Here is a 19894-nt window from a genome sequence, read left to right on the forward strand (position 1 = left end):
AGAATCAATTATATTCAAAGCTGAACCAAACACACACTAACTTAATAGGTTTGGGTCGTGTGTGGTGGTGGGGGTAGAGTAACAAAATGCGGTGTTTGGTAAACACCAATCTTGTACTTGGGCCTTTATAAGAAACAACCGTCGTTTAAACCACAAAAACAAAGGACAAACATCAATAAACGACAGCTTTCCTCTTTCTATCTCACTACACAAATTCTCCAAGATCCGATCCCAATCCTCTCCTCACGTAACAACCATCACGATGTCTAGCTCTGCAATCATTGCAGCGCATTCAAGCTCTTGGGCTGCAGCACTCGTCAGGATCTCTCCATACACCTTTTCCGCAATCGGTATCGCCGTCTCTATCGGTGTCTCCGTTCTCGGCGCTGCTTGGTAACCCCTATTTTTTTCAATTTTCCCCTTTCAAATCAAATTATCTCTTTCCGTTATTTGAATCTGTTGTTTATGTAATGGTTGAAGGGGAATTTACATCACCGGTAGTAGTTTGATCGGTGCTGCTATCAAGGCTCCAAGGATCACTTCCAAAAATCTCATTAGGTATGTAATTTTCTTCAATTCCTTTAAATTTGTGTTTTTTAGTCATTTTTCGTTGAATGATCTCGATGATAAGTTTTACAATGGTGAAAGTTTCTTGTTTTCTGTTGATTGAACTTAGATAGGGAACTTATGTTGTTTAGTTTTGCTTCGATTGATGTTTGGAGGAGAAAGGAATTGTTATAGAGCTTGGAATTGTTTTGTCGTGTTAATTTTGATGTTTAATGCTTAATATCATGGACTAGTTTCTTTTTAGTTGAAAGGAAATGAGGAAGTTAATTACTAGGTCTTTAGTGTTCAGAAAATAATGTAAGACGCTTTTGATGTAAATATTTTACTTTTTTGGCGACTTAATGGGTGGGTGATTGACGATTTGTTAGTAGAAAACTTTTGTAATCTGTCATTTTTAGTGTTGAGGAGGATGAAGCGATATTACTATGTATCTGGTATCTGTTGATAATAACTGATAATCTTTATTTCTTGCTCATAATAAATGATCATTTGGTCTGATATGAAGGGCACGAGCACGAGCATATATCTAATATTCGAAAATGAAAATGATAAAGAAAAAAGGAAAGAAAATATAATGTTTCCTCCACTAAACTCACTGTGTAATCATACAATTGGCCACAACAAAGCACTTTGGTCCAATTGTTCTGTAGGAAAATAACTTGATTTTGTGATCATACTCCTCACCACTGTGTCGTGTTAGAGGCGGAATCAGGAAAAAATTATTGAGGGGGGTGGGAGGAAATAATGAGACATCAAAATAGGATAATACATCATTTGATTTCTCGTATTATTTAAAGACTAGAGACACATTTTACATATGCCTAGTTCCGTCTCTGTGTATTTTATATAAAAGCTGAAGATTATCGACTAAAATTATTTGAAGTTTATTTATAGCTAGCTTATTTTATCTGTCAATGAAGTTAAAGTTCATCTATGCATGTAACAGTGAGTGGGTGGTTGTCTGGGATAGAGATTGTATCCTTTTTTAAGAAATGTATTGTAGGGTGAAGTTTAAATTCTAGACAAGCTTCAATATTGACATTGTTGATCGAGCTCAAAATGGCTTACCAGTTACCACTAAGTAGCATTGTAGTTGGAGTTGTAATTTATCACAAGAGCTACTATTTAGTACGACACCTTTTATCATGAGAACCGCTAAGTAGAAAATGTTTACTTTTGGATTTGGCGGGTGGATCGTGTATTTTATTAAACAAAAATGACTAGCCAAGCCACATACTTCATTAAATTATGCTTTGTACCAACAAGTCTTTCTCATTTATCATCCATGTCAACTTCCCTCTGCACTAGCTCATTTGGTTTAGTGTGGTTTGTCCTCCATTTGGGTGTACCAGTGACATCAATCGGCTGTCTATTATGTATCATCACAATACTGTTTTATAGAAGGTTTAAATGACTTCATAAACTCGCTCTGTAATCATATATTTCCCCTCAACAATTGCTTCAGAAAAATGTTTAGGTGAGATATTTTCTTCAAAGTATTATTTTCACATGTAATTTATACGAAAATTAATGTGTTTTTCCAAATTTTTGTCTGCGTGATTTGTTTAAAGGTTTCATATAGTCCAGTGTCGTTTAATTGATGTAGCTAACTTCACCTGGTAGTATTAGTTATTAACCATACATACAAGATTTTATTGTAGTTGTTACTTTTGTTGCTTTGTTTGGATGTCTTGTTACTTGTAGTAATTAGGTCGGATACTTGTAGTAATTAAGTCGGATAATATTCACTTTTGATTGGCACACCAAAATTAGGTAATTCTTTACAACCAAATAGAATTTGTTTCTGGAAAACATTTTCTATACCAGACACCAGAAAACTATCAAAAAAGACCCAAAGGTCAATGGTTGGCTTAAAGAAATGATCAAGTTAATCTATGTAGCCGACGCCACCTAGAGTGGGATAAGGCTTAGCTGTTGTTGTAAGAATTGCAGTCTGTATTGAAACAAGTGAAATAATTTTGTGGAGGAAGTATCTGTACGTTGTAACATGATATATACCAAGTGGAAGCTGAGTGATAGTAACATTAATTTTTGAAATTTATGCGCACTTTTTGTATGCTTAGCTTAGCTGTGAACTTATCGTGTGACTTTTTGAATATTTCCGTAAATTCATGGGTTGGGATAATATGATAACAAAGTGATACTCTAATTATTGGTGCAAATCGACAATAATAAAGAAAGAATATCCTTGACCAAAAAAAGAAAGAATTTTTTTTAAAAGTAAACAAACCTTTGATTTTCCTTGCATCAAAGCATGGTAAAGTGATTGTGGTAGATCTCAACACATAATCTTTGGCTTCTGGTGTGTGTTTGGTTTTGGTTATGTTTTACAGAGGAATATACTTGTATTTTAAAAAGCTCTATTGGTGTGTGTTTGGTTTTGGTTATGTTTTACAGAGGAATATACTTGTATTTTAAAAAGCTCTATCCAAGATTTTCACTATGAACTGTTTCTAGTACTGAGTAAGCTTGATCTAAACACACACTTAATATAACCATCATGTAAGAATCTCACGTTTTCTCAAACCTTTAAGGCTAAACAAATGGTTAATTAAGGTTGTAAACCCTGTATTTTATGTGATATTTAGAATTTCTTTCTTGTTCTTCAAATTTAAGATCGTTACATTTGAGTGTTGTGAGTGGTAGTATTCCTTTTACGTTTAAGTTTGTATTATCTACATACAGTATCCTGCACAGCAGCAATAGTTCCAAATACAACCGTTTGTGGCACTTGACTTTGACTTGACAATATGGTTCTTGATGCTTATGCTATTTCAGTGTAATCTTCTGTGAAGCTGTTGCTATATATGGTGTTATTGTCGCTATTATCCTGCAGACAAAATTAGAAAGCGTTCCAAAATCAAGTATCTATGAACCAGAATCTCTTAGAGCTGGATATGCAATCTTTGCTTCTGGACTTATTGTGGGCTTCGCAAATCTTGTTTGTGGGTGTGTATTCTTTTTTACCTGCATATTCACATCTTCACAAGAATTCTCATGGAGAATGTAGGGAGACCTTATCCATCCTGTTCTACATACTCAATTATTTTTGTTGTTGCAGGTTGTGTGTAGGCATAATTGGAAGCAGTTGTGCATTGTCTGATGCTCAGAACTCCTCTCTCTTCGTGAAAATTCTTGTGATTGAGATCTTTGGTAGTGCGCTTGGCCTATTTGGAGTTATTGTTGGAATTATTATGTCAGCTCAAGCAACATGGCCCTCAAAAATTTAGTTTGCCTTGTATCATCAGTGTGCGGGAATTCAATTACGGTATAGCACACTATGTTTTGTGTACTTCTAGTGATTAAGTCTTCTCTGCTGCTTATCCCTTTTGGCAAGAATGTAAAAAACCGACATGATAGCTTGTGTCCATTACAACTGTAGGCTGTATTATCTACCAGAGTTGTTATAGAAGGGCCTGTGTGTCATCAGATATATCAGTCTGTTGATTGAATTTTAGTATTTTTGAAGTACTAAATCATCTGTGTTTATTCATTTATAAATAAAAAAATGTGAATTTATTGGTCTCGGCAATAAAGTCAAGGCTTCAGATGTACTGATGAGGTTAATTTCTTTTGCGTAAGAAGCTTATGATCAATGTTCAGATTCGATTCTTCAATCCATTTATGATTAATTTGAACATTATATTTGCCACCATTTTTAAGTTTGTAACTGTCCTCTTTTAGTAGACTTTGTTTAAATTCCTCCCCCTCCCTTAATATCCACTACACGCAGCTTGTGCGAGTTAGTCCTGCTAATGGTTTTTGTTTGAGATTTATTTTCTTGTGTTGTGCCTTTTTCCACTGTTTGGAGGCCATTGGCGTAAGTTGTGGATATCTCTCTGTTTTGTTGTCTTTTGGCCGTTATGGAACCAAAAGAATAGAGTATGTTTGAACATGCAAAAACATATTGGGAGCACTTGGTTTATTTTACATGCCCAGGCTTGGCTTTTGTATGAAAGGACGGAATTCGAAAATACCATTCTAGGAGATGTGGTGATTAATATTGAGGGAGTAAGGTGCTGGTACCTGAATGAACATCATCTATCTAGAGTAGTGGTAATTAATATTTATTGGATTTTACCTTCATTTTTTTGAGTCAACATACTTCCTATTACACAAAAATAAATAACCTTAAAGGTATGACCTAATATGCAAAGTTAGAATGGTTTGTGTTTTGACCTCAAGTTTGTCACAAGTATTGCATGTTTTGGGTGTAAGTCCTTTACAATTTTGTCTTTTATAACATTTCATTAGGGTAAACATTTCCACTTTGCGAAGTATTGTCCACTCATGATGTAAGCTCTTCAAGATTGTCTTTTATAAAAGAAACGTTATTAGATTTGAAAAGTGTGCTTGTTGTTTATAAACTACTCTTAACATCGACTAACAAGTAATATGACACTATTTTTTTAAAAAACTTCATGGCTTCTTGATGTTTACTCTCCATCTAACTCTTCCTCTTTCTTTAGCTTTATTAATGGAGAGAAAATGATGAATTTTACAACGAGATTAGAAATGAATCTTCTCTAAAAGTCAATTTCCCCCAACAAGGATTGTAGCTGTATTTTATTCAAAAGACAAACTTTCTTAAAACAAGACTGTAAAAAATTCATTCAAAGTAGAAGCTCATGGTGCTTCTCATTTTTATAATTGAGAGGTGATTTGATTAACAAGAAACCAATGAGTTAAATTTTATGGTAAGCATATTTTTTTTACAAGCCTCTAGCTTCTAGAAGAAAGAGCATTTTTTTTTTTTTTTCTTTCTTACAAGCCTCTTGTTTCACCTAAATGAAGTAGGGTTATGAAACTCAATACACTTGAGTGGAACTTCTGGCTATTTCAGTTTGTTTTTAGTTGACCATCATACTTCCATCATCTTCCCCAAGTGAGCACCAATACTCTACGTCACTGGATTTCCCTTTCCCTCTCTCACAAGGTACCTTCTTTTCCATTTCCCCAAATACAATTCAATATGAAAAAAACCATTCGATTTCATCAATTTTCAACGACATCAATCCAATCCCACACAAAAACACACTCTCCTTACCTACCTATACCTCATCGAACACTTCCACAACCAAAAGGACAAGACTTAGATTTCATCAACATTTTCCACAGTCACTTAATCCACTCTCAATGGGAAAAACTCACTCCTTTCTCTAAAACCTTAACCCCATTCAAAATCCAACACATTCTCTTAAAACTCCAAAACGACGCCGTTCTTTCTCTCAAATTCTTCAATTGGGTTCAAACCCATAACCCTAATTCTCATACCCTTCATACCCATTCCTTCCTTCTTCACATTCTCACTAAAAATCGTAACTTTAAAACAGCACAATCCATTTTCACCAAAATCATCACCACCAATTCAAATCTCTTTGAAGCATTGCTTCATTCCTATACTCTCTGCAATTCTTCACCTCTTGTTTTTGATGCCCTTTTCAAGACTTTTGCTCATATGAATAAGCTGAGAAATGCTACTGATACTTTTGTTAAAATGAAGGAATATGGTTTCTTTCCAACTGTTGAATCTTGCAATGCTTTTATTAGTTCAATGCTTTATCTTAAAAGACCGGAATTGGTTGTATCGTTTTATCGACAAATGAGGAGAAGTCGTATTTCACCTAATGTTTACACGGTTAATATGGCTGTTTCTGCTTATTGTAAGTTAGGTGAATTGAATAAAGCTAGTGAGGTTTTGGAGAAGATGAGGGATATGGGTTTGTATCCTAATGTTGTTACTTTTAATGCTTTGATTTCGGGTTATTGTGATAAGGGTTTACTTGGTTTGGCTTTAAAGGTTAGGAATTTGATGATGGGAAAAAATGGGGTGTTTCCAAATGTGGTTACTTTTAACACTCTTATTAATGGTTTTTGTAAAGAAGGGAAATTGCATGAAGCTAATAGGGTTTTTGGTGAGATGAAGTTGGTTAATGTGGCTCCTAATGTTGTGACATATAATACTTTGATTAATGGGTTTGGTCAAGCTGGTAATAGTGAAATGGGGATTGGGCTTTTTGAGGAGATGGAGAAGAATAAAGTGAAAGCTGATATTTTGACTTATAATGGTTTGATTTTGGGACTTTGTAAAGAAGGGAAGACTAAGAAAGCTGCTTATATGGTTAAGGAGCTTGATAAGGAGAATTTGGTACCTAATGCATCTACTTTTTCTGCTCTTATTGCTGGACAGTGTGTGAGGAACAACTCTGAACGTGCTTTTCTTGTTTATAGAAGCATGGTTAGGAGTGGTTTTAGTCCAAATGATAATACTTTTCGGATGTTGGTATCGGCTTTTTGTAAGAATGAAGACTTTGATGGAGCTGTGCAAGTCTTAAGGGACATGTTGGAAAGATTCATGACTCCTGATTCTAGTATTTTATCTGAAGTTTGTAGTGGACTTTGCAGGTGTGGGAGGAAACAGTTTGCGTTGATGTTGTGTAGTGAGATTGAAGCTAAGCGCTTACTGCCACAAGGTTTTGACAAAGAAAAAATAGTCATCGCTAATTCAGAACATGATACAAGCAATTCAACTTGTTAGGTTGCTTTGCTTTATGATTTTTGAAGCTGTCAATTACATGCTTCACTGTAAAGAATGTTACATTAAATAAATTAACCACAAAAGATACATATTTTGAGATTGATCTGTAAGCGCAGCAAGCTCAATCAACTGGATGCCCTCCAACTCAAACCGCAGCATGCACAAAATATAGTACATCCTAAAGTCTGCTACTATTCTACATCAAAATTTTACTTTGATGAAGGTACTTTAATATTGTTTTTTGTGTAATGAATTTCCATGGTACTAGTGGTAATTGAGTATGGGCCTATTTGGATTAAACAACTTAATTGAGTGCTTGTCATATGGGCTTATGCATGCATATACATTCAAATAAGCCAATCCAAACTGCCCTAACTGCACTATCAGTTTGGATCTGCTTTAAACATCTTTCAAGTTATTTATTTAATATTTACTGTTTTTCTTTTGGGATTAGCCAGGAATGTTATTTCAGTATGTAGCTGAGTTCGATGCTTCCCTTGAGTTTCTTATTTGGAGGTTCTCAATTTGGGTGGATAAACCAACTCCTGACATTGCTCTCATGAATCTAAGGAATACAGATGAGCGTGCACTTGAATCAAGAGATAAAGGTAGGAAGGTCTGAATCTTATCTGTTTGTAAGGGTGTGATATTTTGATAAACTGGCCTTCAGTCGTGAGATGATTTTGAATTCTATCTGCTTATTTAATAGTCAATACTGTAAATGTAAGGGTTATACACCATGAGGAAATTATCACCACTATTTGTTATCGACGTTACCAGCACGGTGAGTGATTATTCCCCGGTAGACGTGTAATTGATGGTGTCCACTTGATGCCTTTGAATACGAAATTTTAAAACACACATATTTGGTTATGTCTTTCAAGTCTGAGTATATGAACCGACAACTAGTTTGGAATGAATTCTCAATACTTCTCTTTATCCAGTTTTTGTCTTAGTTTGTGGAATCGTATGGCTTAAACATGATGCTTTTACTTTTTGAAATTTCTTATGACCTAGGTTTTATCTGCACTACGCTCTTCATATTTTGGGAAAATTCTTGGCATGCATTGACAACATTATTTTCCATCTTCTCCTTAGAATGCTGGGAAATCAGATATTCATGGCTTTCAATTTTTCAATGAATTTGAGATTCTGTCTGTTGTTGAAGTTGTGCTGTACTGATGTTAGCTGTGTGATGATTTATTGATCAAATTGACTAATCCTTACTTGACACATTCGTTATATAAAACATTCACGATACTAGAAGAGTTTGCTGCATATACTATGCATGTTGGTTGTTTTGGGGATTTTATGCCTACAGGAACAGCTGGATGCTATCTCGCAACAAGATGCATCCCTCTGGATATGATAGCAAATGAATTTGCAAACACGTTTAACTTATGATTTTCTAAAACTGCGATTGTAATTATGTCTGGTTCTGATGGCAGGAAATGTTATTGTGCTTCTTCCTCTTTGCAAACACGTTTAACAAATCAAATTTCTTCATAGTATCACTTATTTGATTGAGTGGGCTGTATTCTTTCTCTTGTGCAATGTATCATTCAGCGACGTCTCTTTCAAACTTGTAGGTGACAGTATCCAGGGACTTTATTTTTGAAACAAAATTAGAAACACGGCTCTGCTAGGGTTTGGCCTTGAGGGTTTTCCGGTGGCCTCCTTCTTCCTTGAGTCTCACGGCTGCCTTGTGCTCCTCTCCTCCCAGTTTCTCTCTTGTGGACATTAACTGTCTGTGATACACTTGGATTGATAACTTTGGGGTGATTGCAGTCACGACAATGCCTTAGGCGTTGCAAAGATTGAAACAAGATCTCCCATTAATTTGATCCAGGCGTGGCTACAGGCACATTCATGACTGAGAAGACAGGGAAGAGCCCATGTGCAGCTTTGACAATGGCCTTTGTGTGCCCTTTGGCCGTGTGTTGCGGAAGAAATACACCCCAAACCGAAGAAACTTGTGCATACCGCTGCAGTTTCTTTTGCACAGGCTTTATCTGTTCTTGTAATCAAAGGGGATTCCCAGCGTATTAAGATTTCCCAAGAGGAATATGAGAAAGGCGTTGATGACTGCAAGCGATTACTTCATGGCCGAATGGTTATGAGTAAGGGAGATAAACCCTACTAGGCTAAGGAATTATTTATGAAGCTTTCGAATTATGGAAATTATCGGGGCATTGGAAATTGGTTTCTTTAGGGTCCGTTTGGTTCGAGAATTAGGAGGGGTGGGGAGGGGAGGAATTTTAACGGAGGGGAGGGGAGGGGAGAGATTTTAATTAAAAGTGTGTTTGGTTCACAAGGGAGGGGAGGGATTTTAAAATTATTTTACAGTTTTACCCTTAAACTTAATTAAATAATGATAATAAAGTAACGAAACAATAACGATGTAATCGATAACAACATGATGTAGACGATGAAATAATGGATTAGTAATAGGGTTGTTACAATTACAAGTAGTAATAAAAGTTGTTACAAGGAAAAATTGTTAATACTATGGAATAAAAGTTGTTACAAGATAATATAACCTAATAATAATAAAAGTTGTTTCAAAATAATATAACCTAATAATAATAAATGTTGTTACAAGGATAATATTGTGATTTTAAATTAATATAAGGATAATTTTGGCAGTGCAATAAAATTTGCTCCCCTCCCCATCCCTCCCCTCCCCGTCTAAAAATTGAACTAAACACTTCAAATTAAAAATCTCCCCTCCCCTCCCCTCCCCTCCAAAACTCTCGAACCAAACGGACCCTTAGGGAGAGGATTTTTTGAGTTTCAATTCTCTTGACTGGATGATATGAGAATGGCATGGGCGCATGGTACTATGAATTTGAAACCGGGAGTCCTTCATCTCTCTCCATGGACAAAGGACTTTATTCCTTTAATGGATTTGCCAAGAGAATATTGGAGGGAGAAAACGCTTCGAGAGATATCCGGAGCCATCGGTACTCCGTTGATTATTGATTCAGCAACGCAAAACTGGCATTTTGGGCATTATGCACAGATTCTTATCGACATGGATTTATCCAAGTGCATTTTTGAGGAAGTTTTGGAGGAGCGGGAAGGATATGCGTTCAACGTCGAGGCAATATACAAACGTTTACCGTTATTCTGTTCTCACTGCCATATCATTGGGCATAATCTGTCGAACTGCAAATGGCTTCATCCGTCAAAAGCAGTAAACAACCTGTTTCTAAAAAAAGCAGTAAACAATGGATGGCGAAGGACAATGGGGTCACGTTGGAGCCTCACCTGCAGCACCCTTAGAGTCTCAAACTAAAGTTTTATGTTATGTTTTAACTTTCCTATGCTAATGATAATAAAGTTTTATTTGTGTGTTTTCAACCTCGATTGCTAGTCATGATAAATATTATTTTTTTTGTTCAAAGTCATGATAAATATTATTATTACCTTTATACTACCTCCGTCCCGGTATAATTGACCTACTTTGGTTTTTCACACAGATTAAGAAAAGTGTATAAATAAAGGGGAAAGTGGAATATATTGTATTGGGAATGATAAAAGTAGTATTATTTAGTGTTATATTGTATTAGGAATGATGAAAGTTGTATTGAAAATTGAAATGAGTCAGTTATTTTGAGACACTTTTTTTTAGAAAATGGGTCAGTTATTCCGGGACGGAGGGAGTATAATTTTGTTTTTATACTTATCTTTTGTTTGTTCATTTTTTAAATAGAATGAGTATTAACATCAACCTCAATAATGGAGATATGTGTCTCGTTGATAGTGCAACTACTCATACGATTTTCAAGGATAAAAAAATATTTCTCTTATTTAGTAAAGCGAGAAATCATTTTTTTTTGACAAGGTAAAGCGAGAAATCATTGTTAGTACCATATCTGGAAGTTCAAATATAATTGAAGGCTCCGGAAGAGCTAATGTAATATTATCTGAAGGAACAAATTTAAACATTGAGAATGCATTATATTCTCCAAAGTCTCATAGGAATTTATTAATTTTCAAAGATTTCTGTCTAAATGGGTATCATATTGAAACAAGAGATGAAGAAGATGAAAATTTTGTGTATTATTCTCTTCACAAGTGTGTCTTTACACTAAAATATGGGCCATATTTATAGGACACAAAATGAATAAATGAGTGATCAAAGTAATTAAGAACCAATAACTATTCACTCACTAATAGAGTTATAGGAAGGTGGAAGGCTAATGATCGACATCCACTAAGTTAATTATTCATAACAAATTAATCTTATTACAAGGACACTTATAACAATATATGCATACATTTCATAAGCATAATTTTGAAATGTCTATTGTTTTCTATTTATTTCAATATTTTTCCAAAAACACTTATGAGCAAGCTATTAATTAAGCTCATTAGGATAACTTATTACGATTAAGATTGTGTTTAGATAAAGATTCTCATGGAAATAACATATTTATATCCTTGGAAAAGTGCTAGCAACACTTGATAGCACTCCTATTATACTTTTTTTTTTTGAAGAAACACTCCTATTATACTTGTTGGGTTATCAGATAATTTTTATAAAAAAAATGTTGAGTATTTCTTCGATCTAACAAATCACAACTAGCATCTTCCTCCATGATTGAGACCATTGATCTCACTCTTGATTTTGAGCAGAAGTTTCAAAGATCCATCAACACATTGACGATGTGTCTTCTTGAGGCCATATTCCACTATTTCAATTGTGAAAATGACGAGGACTACTAACAACTACAACCAAAACACGATGTATGTCGTCGTTGGAGTTTTAAAATATTAGTCCACAATGAATTATTTACGAAGATTTATCCATATTAGAATTTCTCTACTTTCTAACGGACAATTAATTACCAAAAACAGAATATGAAACTATTTTTCTAACTTGCATAGTAAGTAAACAAATCTAACATGAATTATTTTTAGGTAACGAGTCTAACATGAATGAATCAATTCATAACATTCATACATATAATATAATAAAAATAGTGTTTCTTTGCAAGTCTCTTAGTCGCTGCATCAATGATAAATTGAGTCCATGAAAGCAATATTTTTTTTATTTTTTTACAAAAGTATGCAAGTTAACATGAACATTGCCTGATGGTATTAAAAATTTGGGAATTACTTTTCCCACCCTATGACCTTCTCTTGCGGCCTGTAAATTTTCCAAAAATGTCCTTGTACATTCTGGATTATAGAATCCGGATTGCATTAGCACCATGAAAAAAAGTATAAATGATGGAATTTTGAATTTTGGGTGTAAAAATCATGGAGTTTGACATATACCTTAACAGGAGTTTGACATATATCAACCTTGGATCATTAGTGAATATATATGCTGAAAGTTATTATTTTTCACTTGTAAGTGTGGTTTGTTTCTGCATATCTCATAGTTTTTTCTAATATGCATATAGATGCAGTATGCAAATATCATTCGTCCAACGCTGCTAAAAGGCTCGTTCAGGTCCATAAAGTATCTGAAATTGGATGGTGTGAATTTCAATGATAGAGGAGAAATTTTGTATATTGTTAGTGCACTCCAATGTGCTCCTGGCTTGGTTGAACTTATTATACAGGTAAACATGATTACCTAAGCTTCTTAGCTTATTTCTTATTGTTGTATTTTGACACTTTAATTTTTACACTTCAGAGTTACATCGATGTTTCTACCGTACAAGTGTCAGATCATTCAGAAGAGTTAGAATGCAAATTCAACATCGTTAAGGACTCTTACTTTTAAAGTTTGTCCTGGTTCTAAAAGTTTTTTTTTTTTTTTTTTGAAAGAAACACAATTATATTAAGATATAATATCAGAAAAATACAATAATTGGGCTTGGGCCGGGACCTGACCCACCCAGATTTGGTTTGGACAAGTGACATCTAAGTGAGCTATACTATGTGCCACTTTATTACCATCCCGTTTTACAAAGTTGAAACAGCAGGAACTAAACCTAGAAGCTAGAGAGATAATACTATGAGTGATAGAACCTAGGTAAGATCTATGAGCCTCCACTTTCCTATCCAGCATAGAGATAACTTTTTCATTATCGTTTTCAAAAATAACATTCTGAAACCCTTGTTCCAGAGCTAAGAGAACAGCCTGGTAAACACCCCAAGCTTCGGCGGTGTTGGGACACTGAAATCCCATTCTGTTCCATCTTCCTGAGATCACCACAGATCCGGTATCATCACGTGCTATAACACCAATTCCCCAGGTATCTTCTCTGCTGAGACTTGCATCACTATTTATCTTAATAACTCCTGATTGAGGCTTAGTCCATTTGACTGTTGAAGGAGCTTGATTTGGACGATGGGAGTGGTTAAGCTGCGTAGCCATTTGAGGAGGGTCAGGGGAGTCAGATCTTGCGTTTTTGAAGCTAGTAAGGCTGTTGCAAGCGCGTTGAATCACTAGATCTCCAGGTATGATTTTATCTTCAAAAATGTTTTGATTACGGGACTGCCACATACTGTAGAGGAGAGCAGCTAGGGAAATGATAGTAGATTTTTCCCTGTTGTGTATAAAAGATATGATCCACTCTATGAAGTCTGCTGGAGGGTTGTTTTGAAACGTTAAACCCAGGTTAGAACCAAACAATTCTCTACGAGCCCAGTCGCATTTGAGAAAAAAATGGTCTATTGTTTCTATGCCATTTTCACATCTGGGACAGAGTAAAGGGCAGTTAATCCCTCTCTTATGTAATTCATTCCTAACTGGGAGAGCTCTGTTTATAATTCTCCAGAGAAATACCTTATGACGAGGGATTGTGTCAAGACTCCAGATCTTTTTCCAGACAGAGTTCATAGTCTCATTGTTAGAACCACCTTGCTCTTGTTGGTTTTTCCACAATTGTAGTGCATTATATCCTGTTTTGACAGAGTAATCGCCATTTTCATTGTACATCCACATAAGAGAATCTGGGTTCCTTCCAAAAGTAATGGGGATTTGTTGGATTAAGACTCCTTCAAAAGGAATAAAGAGTCTCTCAATTAAGTCTTTGTTCCATCCAGGTGGACTATCAGTCATTAAATCCTGAACCCTTGTTATATTAGGATTGCCAGGATTAGGAGATAGTACCTTGAAGCCATTCTGGTTAGGCAACCATTTGTCTTCCCAAATTTTTATAGAGGCGCCACTCCCCACTTGCCAGCAACAACCTTTATTAAGGATCCAGATAGCTTGTTGAAGGCTTCTCCAAGCATAGCTAGGGGCAGCACCTATGGTAGCTTGTAGGATGGCTGAAGTGGGGAAATACTTAGCTTTAAAAACTTTGGAAATTAAAGAGTTTTGGTTAGTGTGAAACCTCCATATTTGTTTTGCCAGCATAGCCAGATTAAAATCTCTTAGGCTTCTAAAACCTAAACCTTCATCCGTAGTAGGTTTTAGGAGTTTTTCTTTTCTGACCCAGTGAATTTTCTGGTTGTCTCCATTACTTCCCCACCAGAATTTACAAACTGCCCTTTCAATTCTGTCACAAGTGTCTTGAGGTAAGAGAAAGCAACTCATTACAAAAACAGGAATAGCCTGGGCAACAGCCTTTATCAGCACACCTCTCCCTGCAAAAGAGAGATGCCTCTCTTTCCATCCTTTCAGCTTCTTGGTAATTTTTTCCATAATGAAATTGAAGTCCTGCACCTTGGATCTACCAAACTGGGTTGGCATACCTAGATACTTAGATATCTTGTTGGTTATCTTTATAGGGAGCTGATCCTGAAACTCCTTTTTTTTATTATCTCTGAGCCTAGGGTTGAACACCATCTCTGATTTGTCTAAGTTTACTTTCTGCCCTGAAATATTTTGGTATAGTTGCAAAGTATTCATGATAAACTTGGCTTCCTTTGGTTCAGCCCTACAAAAGAATAGACTGTCATCAGCAAAGAATAGATGAGAAATGGGAGGGGCAGAGGGAGCAATACTAATCCCATTGAAATTGCCATTAGAGAGGCCTTTAGAAAGAAGGCCAGATAAGACTTCTGCACAAAGAATAAAAAGATAGGGGGATAGGGGGTCCCCTTGTCTCAAGCCTCTTTGGGGATTGAACCTATTACTAGGCTGCCCATTAATAAGAATAGAAAAAGAAACAGTAGTAACACAGTTCATAATAGTAGAAACAATATTAGAGGGGAAACCCATGGTTAAGAGAGTTTTGTTTAAAAAGCTCCATTCAATCCTATCGTAGGCTTTGGCCATGTCTAATTTAATCCCTACAAACCTTTTCTTTTTATTTGTTGTCTTGTAAATCTTATGAAAGGCCTCAAAGGCTACTAAGATGTTATCAGTAATAAGTCTGTTAGGAATAAACGCACTTTGATGATCAGTAATAACATGAGGGAGGGCCTTTTTAAGTCTATTTGCTATGGTTTTAGTAACAATCTTAAGAATAACATTACAAAGGCTAATGGGCCTATAATCAGATGGTTGGGTTGGTTTATTAATTTTAGGTATGAGAGCTATATAGGTGTGATTAATAAGAGTTGGATCACTCCCTTTGTTTAGGATTTGAAGGGCAAGCTGAGTGACATCTGAGCCAATGATTTTCCAGTAAGTTTGATAAAAGAGAGCTGGCATGCCATCTGGCCCTGGAGATGAATTTCCCTTCATAGACTTCATGGCCATCTCCACTTCTTCAGCTGTGAACTCAGCACTAAGCTCTTCCTGCATATTTTGTGGAACCCTGTTGCTAACCACGTCTAAACTGTTCTGATCCTCAGTAGGGTTATCTGTAGAAAAAATAGTCTGAAAATAGTTAATAAAGCTTTCATGTATTTGGTGATCCTCTTGCCATTCTCTGCCATTATGGTCAGTGATGGAGAAAATGGTGTTTTTCTTCTTTCTTTGACTGGCTTTAAAATGGAAGAATTTGGTATTGTTATCTCCATATTTAAGCCAATGGACTTTAGCTCTCTGACTCCACCAGATTTCTTCATGAAGTAAAGTGTCATTCAAATTCTTTTCAATCTCCTTTATTTGATTCTTAATACTGGCATTAGGAATTTTATTTTTGAGCACCATTAATTGGTCCTGAAGTTTTCTGATTTGCTTTGGGATTGTCCCAAATTTGCAGGATCCCCAATTGTGAAGTTGATGCAGGACAGCATTAATCTTGTGAATACTGTCTCCAGCAGTGTTATACCAGGTACTTTGAACAACTTTGAAACTGTCTTTATCTTTACTCCAGATTTCTTCAAATCTAGTGATTTTCTGTTGATTAGTTCTGGTGTGCCTGCACTGATTCTTATTCCAAAATTCAAGTAAGATAGGAGAGTGATCTGAAGTAAATCTAAGCAAGTGATAATTAGTATATCTAGGGAATTGATTTATCCACAACTCATTAGCACAATATCTGTCTATTCTTTCTTTGATGTGTTGTGTGTTCTCCTGGTTGTTAGCCCAAGTGAAAATATTACCATGATAACCTAGATCAGAAAGGTTGCAGTTATGTAAAGTATTTTGGAATAGGTTGCAGAGATTGTAATCTATGTTTTTTCCCCCTTGTTTCTCAGAGCTATTCAGATATAAGTTGAAATCGCCAAACAAAAGCCACTTATCATCTTGTTTACTATTATAGAGATTTTTAATAGTTTCACAAGTTAAGTGCTTTTTTGTTTGGAAGGGGTACCCATAGATCCCTGTCCCATTCCAGTTTGTGCTACTATCGCAATCCAAAACATAAAAATCAATGAGCATTTTATTATGATTAGTAATATGAAGTTTTACATCATTGTGCCAAATAAGAGCTAGACCACCTGACCTACCTCCACCTTCAGTATTACAATTCACAATGAAGTGATTCTGAAGGTGGCCAAGACACAACTTACTAGACACATTAGGATCAGAATCTTTTAGCTTGGTTTCCATCAAAAAGACAATATCTGGGCATTTAGACCTGAGGAGCCTCTTATAGGCTCGAACTGCAGCAAGGTTGCCCAACCCTCTGCAGTTCCAAGTTAGGATTTTCATGGTTCTAGGCTGGCCTTGTACTCAAGGCCTGCCTTTGTCAATATGAGGTCCTGTGATCTGTCAGCAGAGAGAGAAATATCAATGTTTGTTGCTGTCTTTCTTTTTAAGTGTGAGCTTTGAATAGCAGAAGTTGTTTCAGTGGTATATTGTTGCTGTTTTGCTTTTCCATTGTACTTCTGGTTTGAAGGGGAGTCCCTCTGTGGATCTGAGTTCATATCAAGTTATGCCATTATCTCTGATAGACCTTTTGGAATGGGGCTAAACATGCCCCCACTAAGAGATTTCCTAGGGTCACTGCTAAAAGTTTTCTCCTTCCTCTCCATCACCCTTCTTCCATAGTTGTTTGTGCGAAGCCAAGCGCCTCTAGGATTAACAGTGACCCCTCCTTGATCATCTTCTTCCTCCTGGTTGATGGTACAGGAATCCTCCACATGTCCAACTAAGCCACACTTAAAGCAGAACATAGGTAAATTCTCAAACCTGAAATCTATCCAATTGACCCCATCCACTTTATTACCTATGAACATTCCTGCCCTTATAGGCTCATTGATGTTAAAAAGGATTTTAATCTTGACAAATTTTGCCTTATCAGCCAGTTCATAAACTGCAGAATCCAACACTTCTCCTAGTTGTTCACCAATGTCTTTACCCATAGTAGCATTTTTGCAGTGAAGGGGAAGTCCCCAAAATTGTATCCATAGAGGAACAAGAGTGAAGTTCAGGTTCCTGATGTTGATTTTTCTATCCCATGGGTGGACTACAAGCCAAACATTCCTTACAATCCAAGGGCTTCCTTTTAGGATTCTCTTAACATCTTCATCATTATCCATGGAGAATTGATAGTGCTTGTCTTCTAGTTCTGTAACTTTAAAGCCTGTGGGGTTTCCCCATATACCCAATAGAGAATTATGTATCTGCTGCTGAGGAATGATTTTGTTGGAAAGAAATTTTCCAATCACACTTTTCTGGCATAGCTTGACTGAATCATGTACCTGACTTTCTTGATAATAGAAAAATGGCTCTTCTTTTTTGGATTGTGGAGATTGCTTCTGGTACCCAAAAGAATTGGGAGACTGTTGTTCATGTTGCTTTTTTTGTGATGCAGGACTGGGTTGATCAGGAGGATTAGATTTGCTGGTACCAATTCCATCCGGGTTGGGGATTTCAACGTAGTGAAGCATATTTTCCATGGAGTGAGTCTGGATTTTTTGAATCTTGAAGGGGCGCTGAATGTTGTTTCCAGGTGTAATATTTTGCTGGGATTGGTTTTCTTGTATGAGCTCTTTTCCTAGGTTGGAATACATGATTGCAAGATTGAAAAAGAAGGACGGAGAAGTAAAAATCTATAAAGATTTTCGAGGAAAATTAGGAGCAGGTTGGGAATAGCACCAAGAACAGGGAGCCACCGGTAGGGAGAAAAAGATACTCAAAAGGAAACAGTGGAGAAAAGATCAAGAAAGAGCAAGGTGATCATCCAGAGAGGATGAAAGATAAGCAGGAGAAGATGAAGAAACTTAGAATTTGGTAATTCTTGTAATCGTAAACTGTAAGGAAGGAAAAAGTACGATTGTGTGGTTTCTTGAATATCTTTATCGCTTTGATCAAAAAAGAAACGAAAAGGTAAAGATACGATAAGGATGAAAAGAGATATAGGGATAAAGATCAAAGGGAAAGGGTAACACAGAAAAAATCGAAGCAAATTGAAACCACAAAAACGAATTAGTAAAAAACCTAAAAATCATCCAAGGATGCTAACAAAAAACACTACCCAGATTCACCAGAGTGAGAGGGAGGATAACACGAATTGGAACGATGATTCAAAAACCAATCGGTGCTTTGAAAGACTTTTAATTTTGAATCGTAATCCTGCAACCGCTAATCGCTAAATCGTAAATCGTAAATCGTAAATCGTAAAATTTAGCGTAGTTTCAGATCAGACTATTGTTTTTATCAAACATCTAAAAGTTTAGATGCACATAGAATTTCAGAAGACTTGTTACATATGAAAAAAATGGTGCAGGTGCATTCCGGATTATAGAATCCGGATTGCATCAACACCATGAAGAAAAGGGTGCTTAGGGGGTTTTCGGATTATGTAATCCGAAAAATCATGTAACACGCCCTATTTTTTGAGATTTCCGGATTACAAAATCCGGAAAAATCCGTAACTCATTTTTTTCACCCTTTAACAAAAGAAAACACCATCCCGGATTATAAAATCCGGAAACTCAAGGGCATTTTTAGAAAAAAAAAATAGGGCGCGCGAGGAAACTCATAGGATGAGAAAAGTAAAACCCTAAAAATTCTAGCACTTCTGTTGCTTAATTCTTACTTTACTTTTTTTTTTCCTTTCGAAAAAGGCAAAAATGTTACTGCAACCTAATCAATGGCACAATAAATGCCAAGATCAGACTCTATCAAAAAACAGGATAAGGTTAGACAAAGTTCTACATTCTTACTATTGATAATAAATTTTAATAAATAATGTATAGCTACAATATAAACCACTTTTTATTTTTGCTTAAATATGTAATCCCTCCGATCACTATTATAAGCAAAAGTTCATTTTTTAGTTCCATTCAATAAATGATGTATGTGGTCTAAATATAGACCACATACATCATTTATTGAATGAATCTGAAAAGTGGAATTTTGCTTATAATAGTGACCGGAAGGAGTATTTTGTATGGGAGTGTTAGAAGCATTCTCTTAAACCTTCATTCTCTTATTGGATTGTATAGTCTCTCTTATCCTTAATTGTTCTTTGGTAATTGTTGAAGAGTCTCGGACATTGCTTAAAATTCAACGAA

At 35.8% G+C, this 19894-nt stretch overlaps 3 protein-coding genes across 4 annotated transcripts; all 3 read left to right on the forward strand.

Moving 5' to 3' along the window:
* Positions 1-184: 184 nt before the first annotated feature.
* Positions 185-4124, forward strand: LOC146909697 (V-type proton ATPase subunit c''2). The gene is made up of 4 exons (XM_085725746.1): positions 185-393; positions 481-558; positions 3367-3537; positions 3650-4124. Exons 1-4 carry the CDS (start codon positions 263-265, stop codon positions 3816-3818), a joined length of 549 nt encoding a protein of 182 aa, XP_085581872.1. The 5' UTR covers positions 185-262; the 3' UTR covers positions 3819-4124.
* A 1283-nt stretch (positions 4125-5407) lies between these two features.
* Positions 5408-8046, forward strand: LOC146909698 (Tetratricopeptide repeat (TPR)-like superfamily protein). 2 transcript variants are annotated; one of them, XM_085725747.1, is made up of 2 exons: positions 5408-7349; positions 7581-8046. In XM_085725747.1, exon 1 carries the CDS (start codon positions 5561-5563, stop codon positions 7124-7126), a length of 1566 nt encoding a protein of 521 aa, XP_085581873.1. In that variant the 5' UTR covers positions 5408-5560; the 3' UTR covers positions 7127-7349; positions 7581-8046. The 2 variants fall into 2 exon arrangements, with proteins under 2 accessions (XP_085581873.1, XP_085581874.1); XM_085725748.1 differs by having other exon boundaries at positions 7585-8046.
* Positions 8047-10160: 2114 nt separating this feature from the next.
* Positions 10161-12866, forward strand: LOC146909699 (uncharacterized). The gene is made up of 3 exons (XM_085729373.1): positions 10161-10322; positions 12541-12702; positions 12777-12866. The coding sequence occupies exons 1-3, from the start codon at positions 10161-10163 to the stop codon at positions 12864-12866; spliced, it is 414 nt and encodes a 137-aa protein (XP_085585499.1).
* Positions 12867-19894: the final 7028 nt, after the last annotated feature.

This window comes from Medicago sativa, chromosome 7 (assembly GCF_051527215.1).
Source record: "Medicago sativa cultivar Bolivia chromosome 7, Bolivia_mono, whole genome shotgun sequence".
Taxonomy (NCBI): Eukaryota; Viridiplantae; Streptophyta; class Magnoliopsida; order Fabales; family Fabaceae; genus Medicago; species Medicago sativa.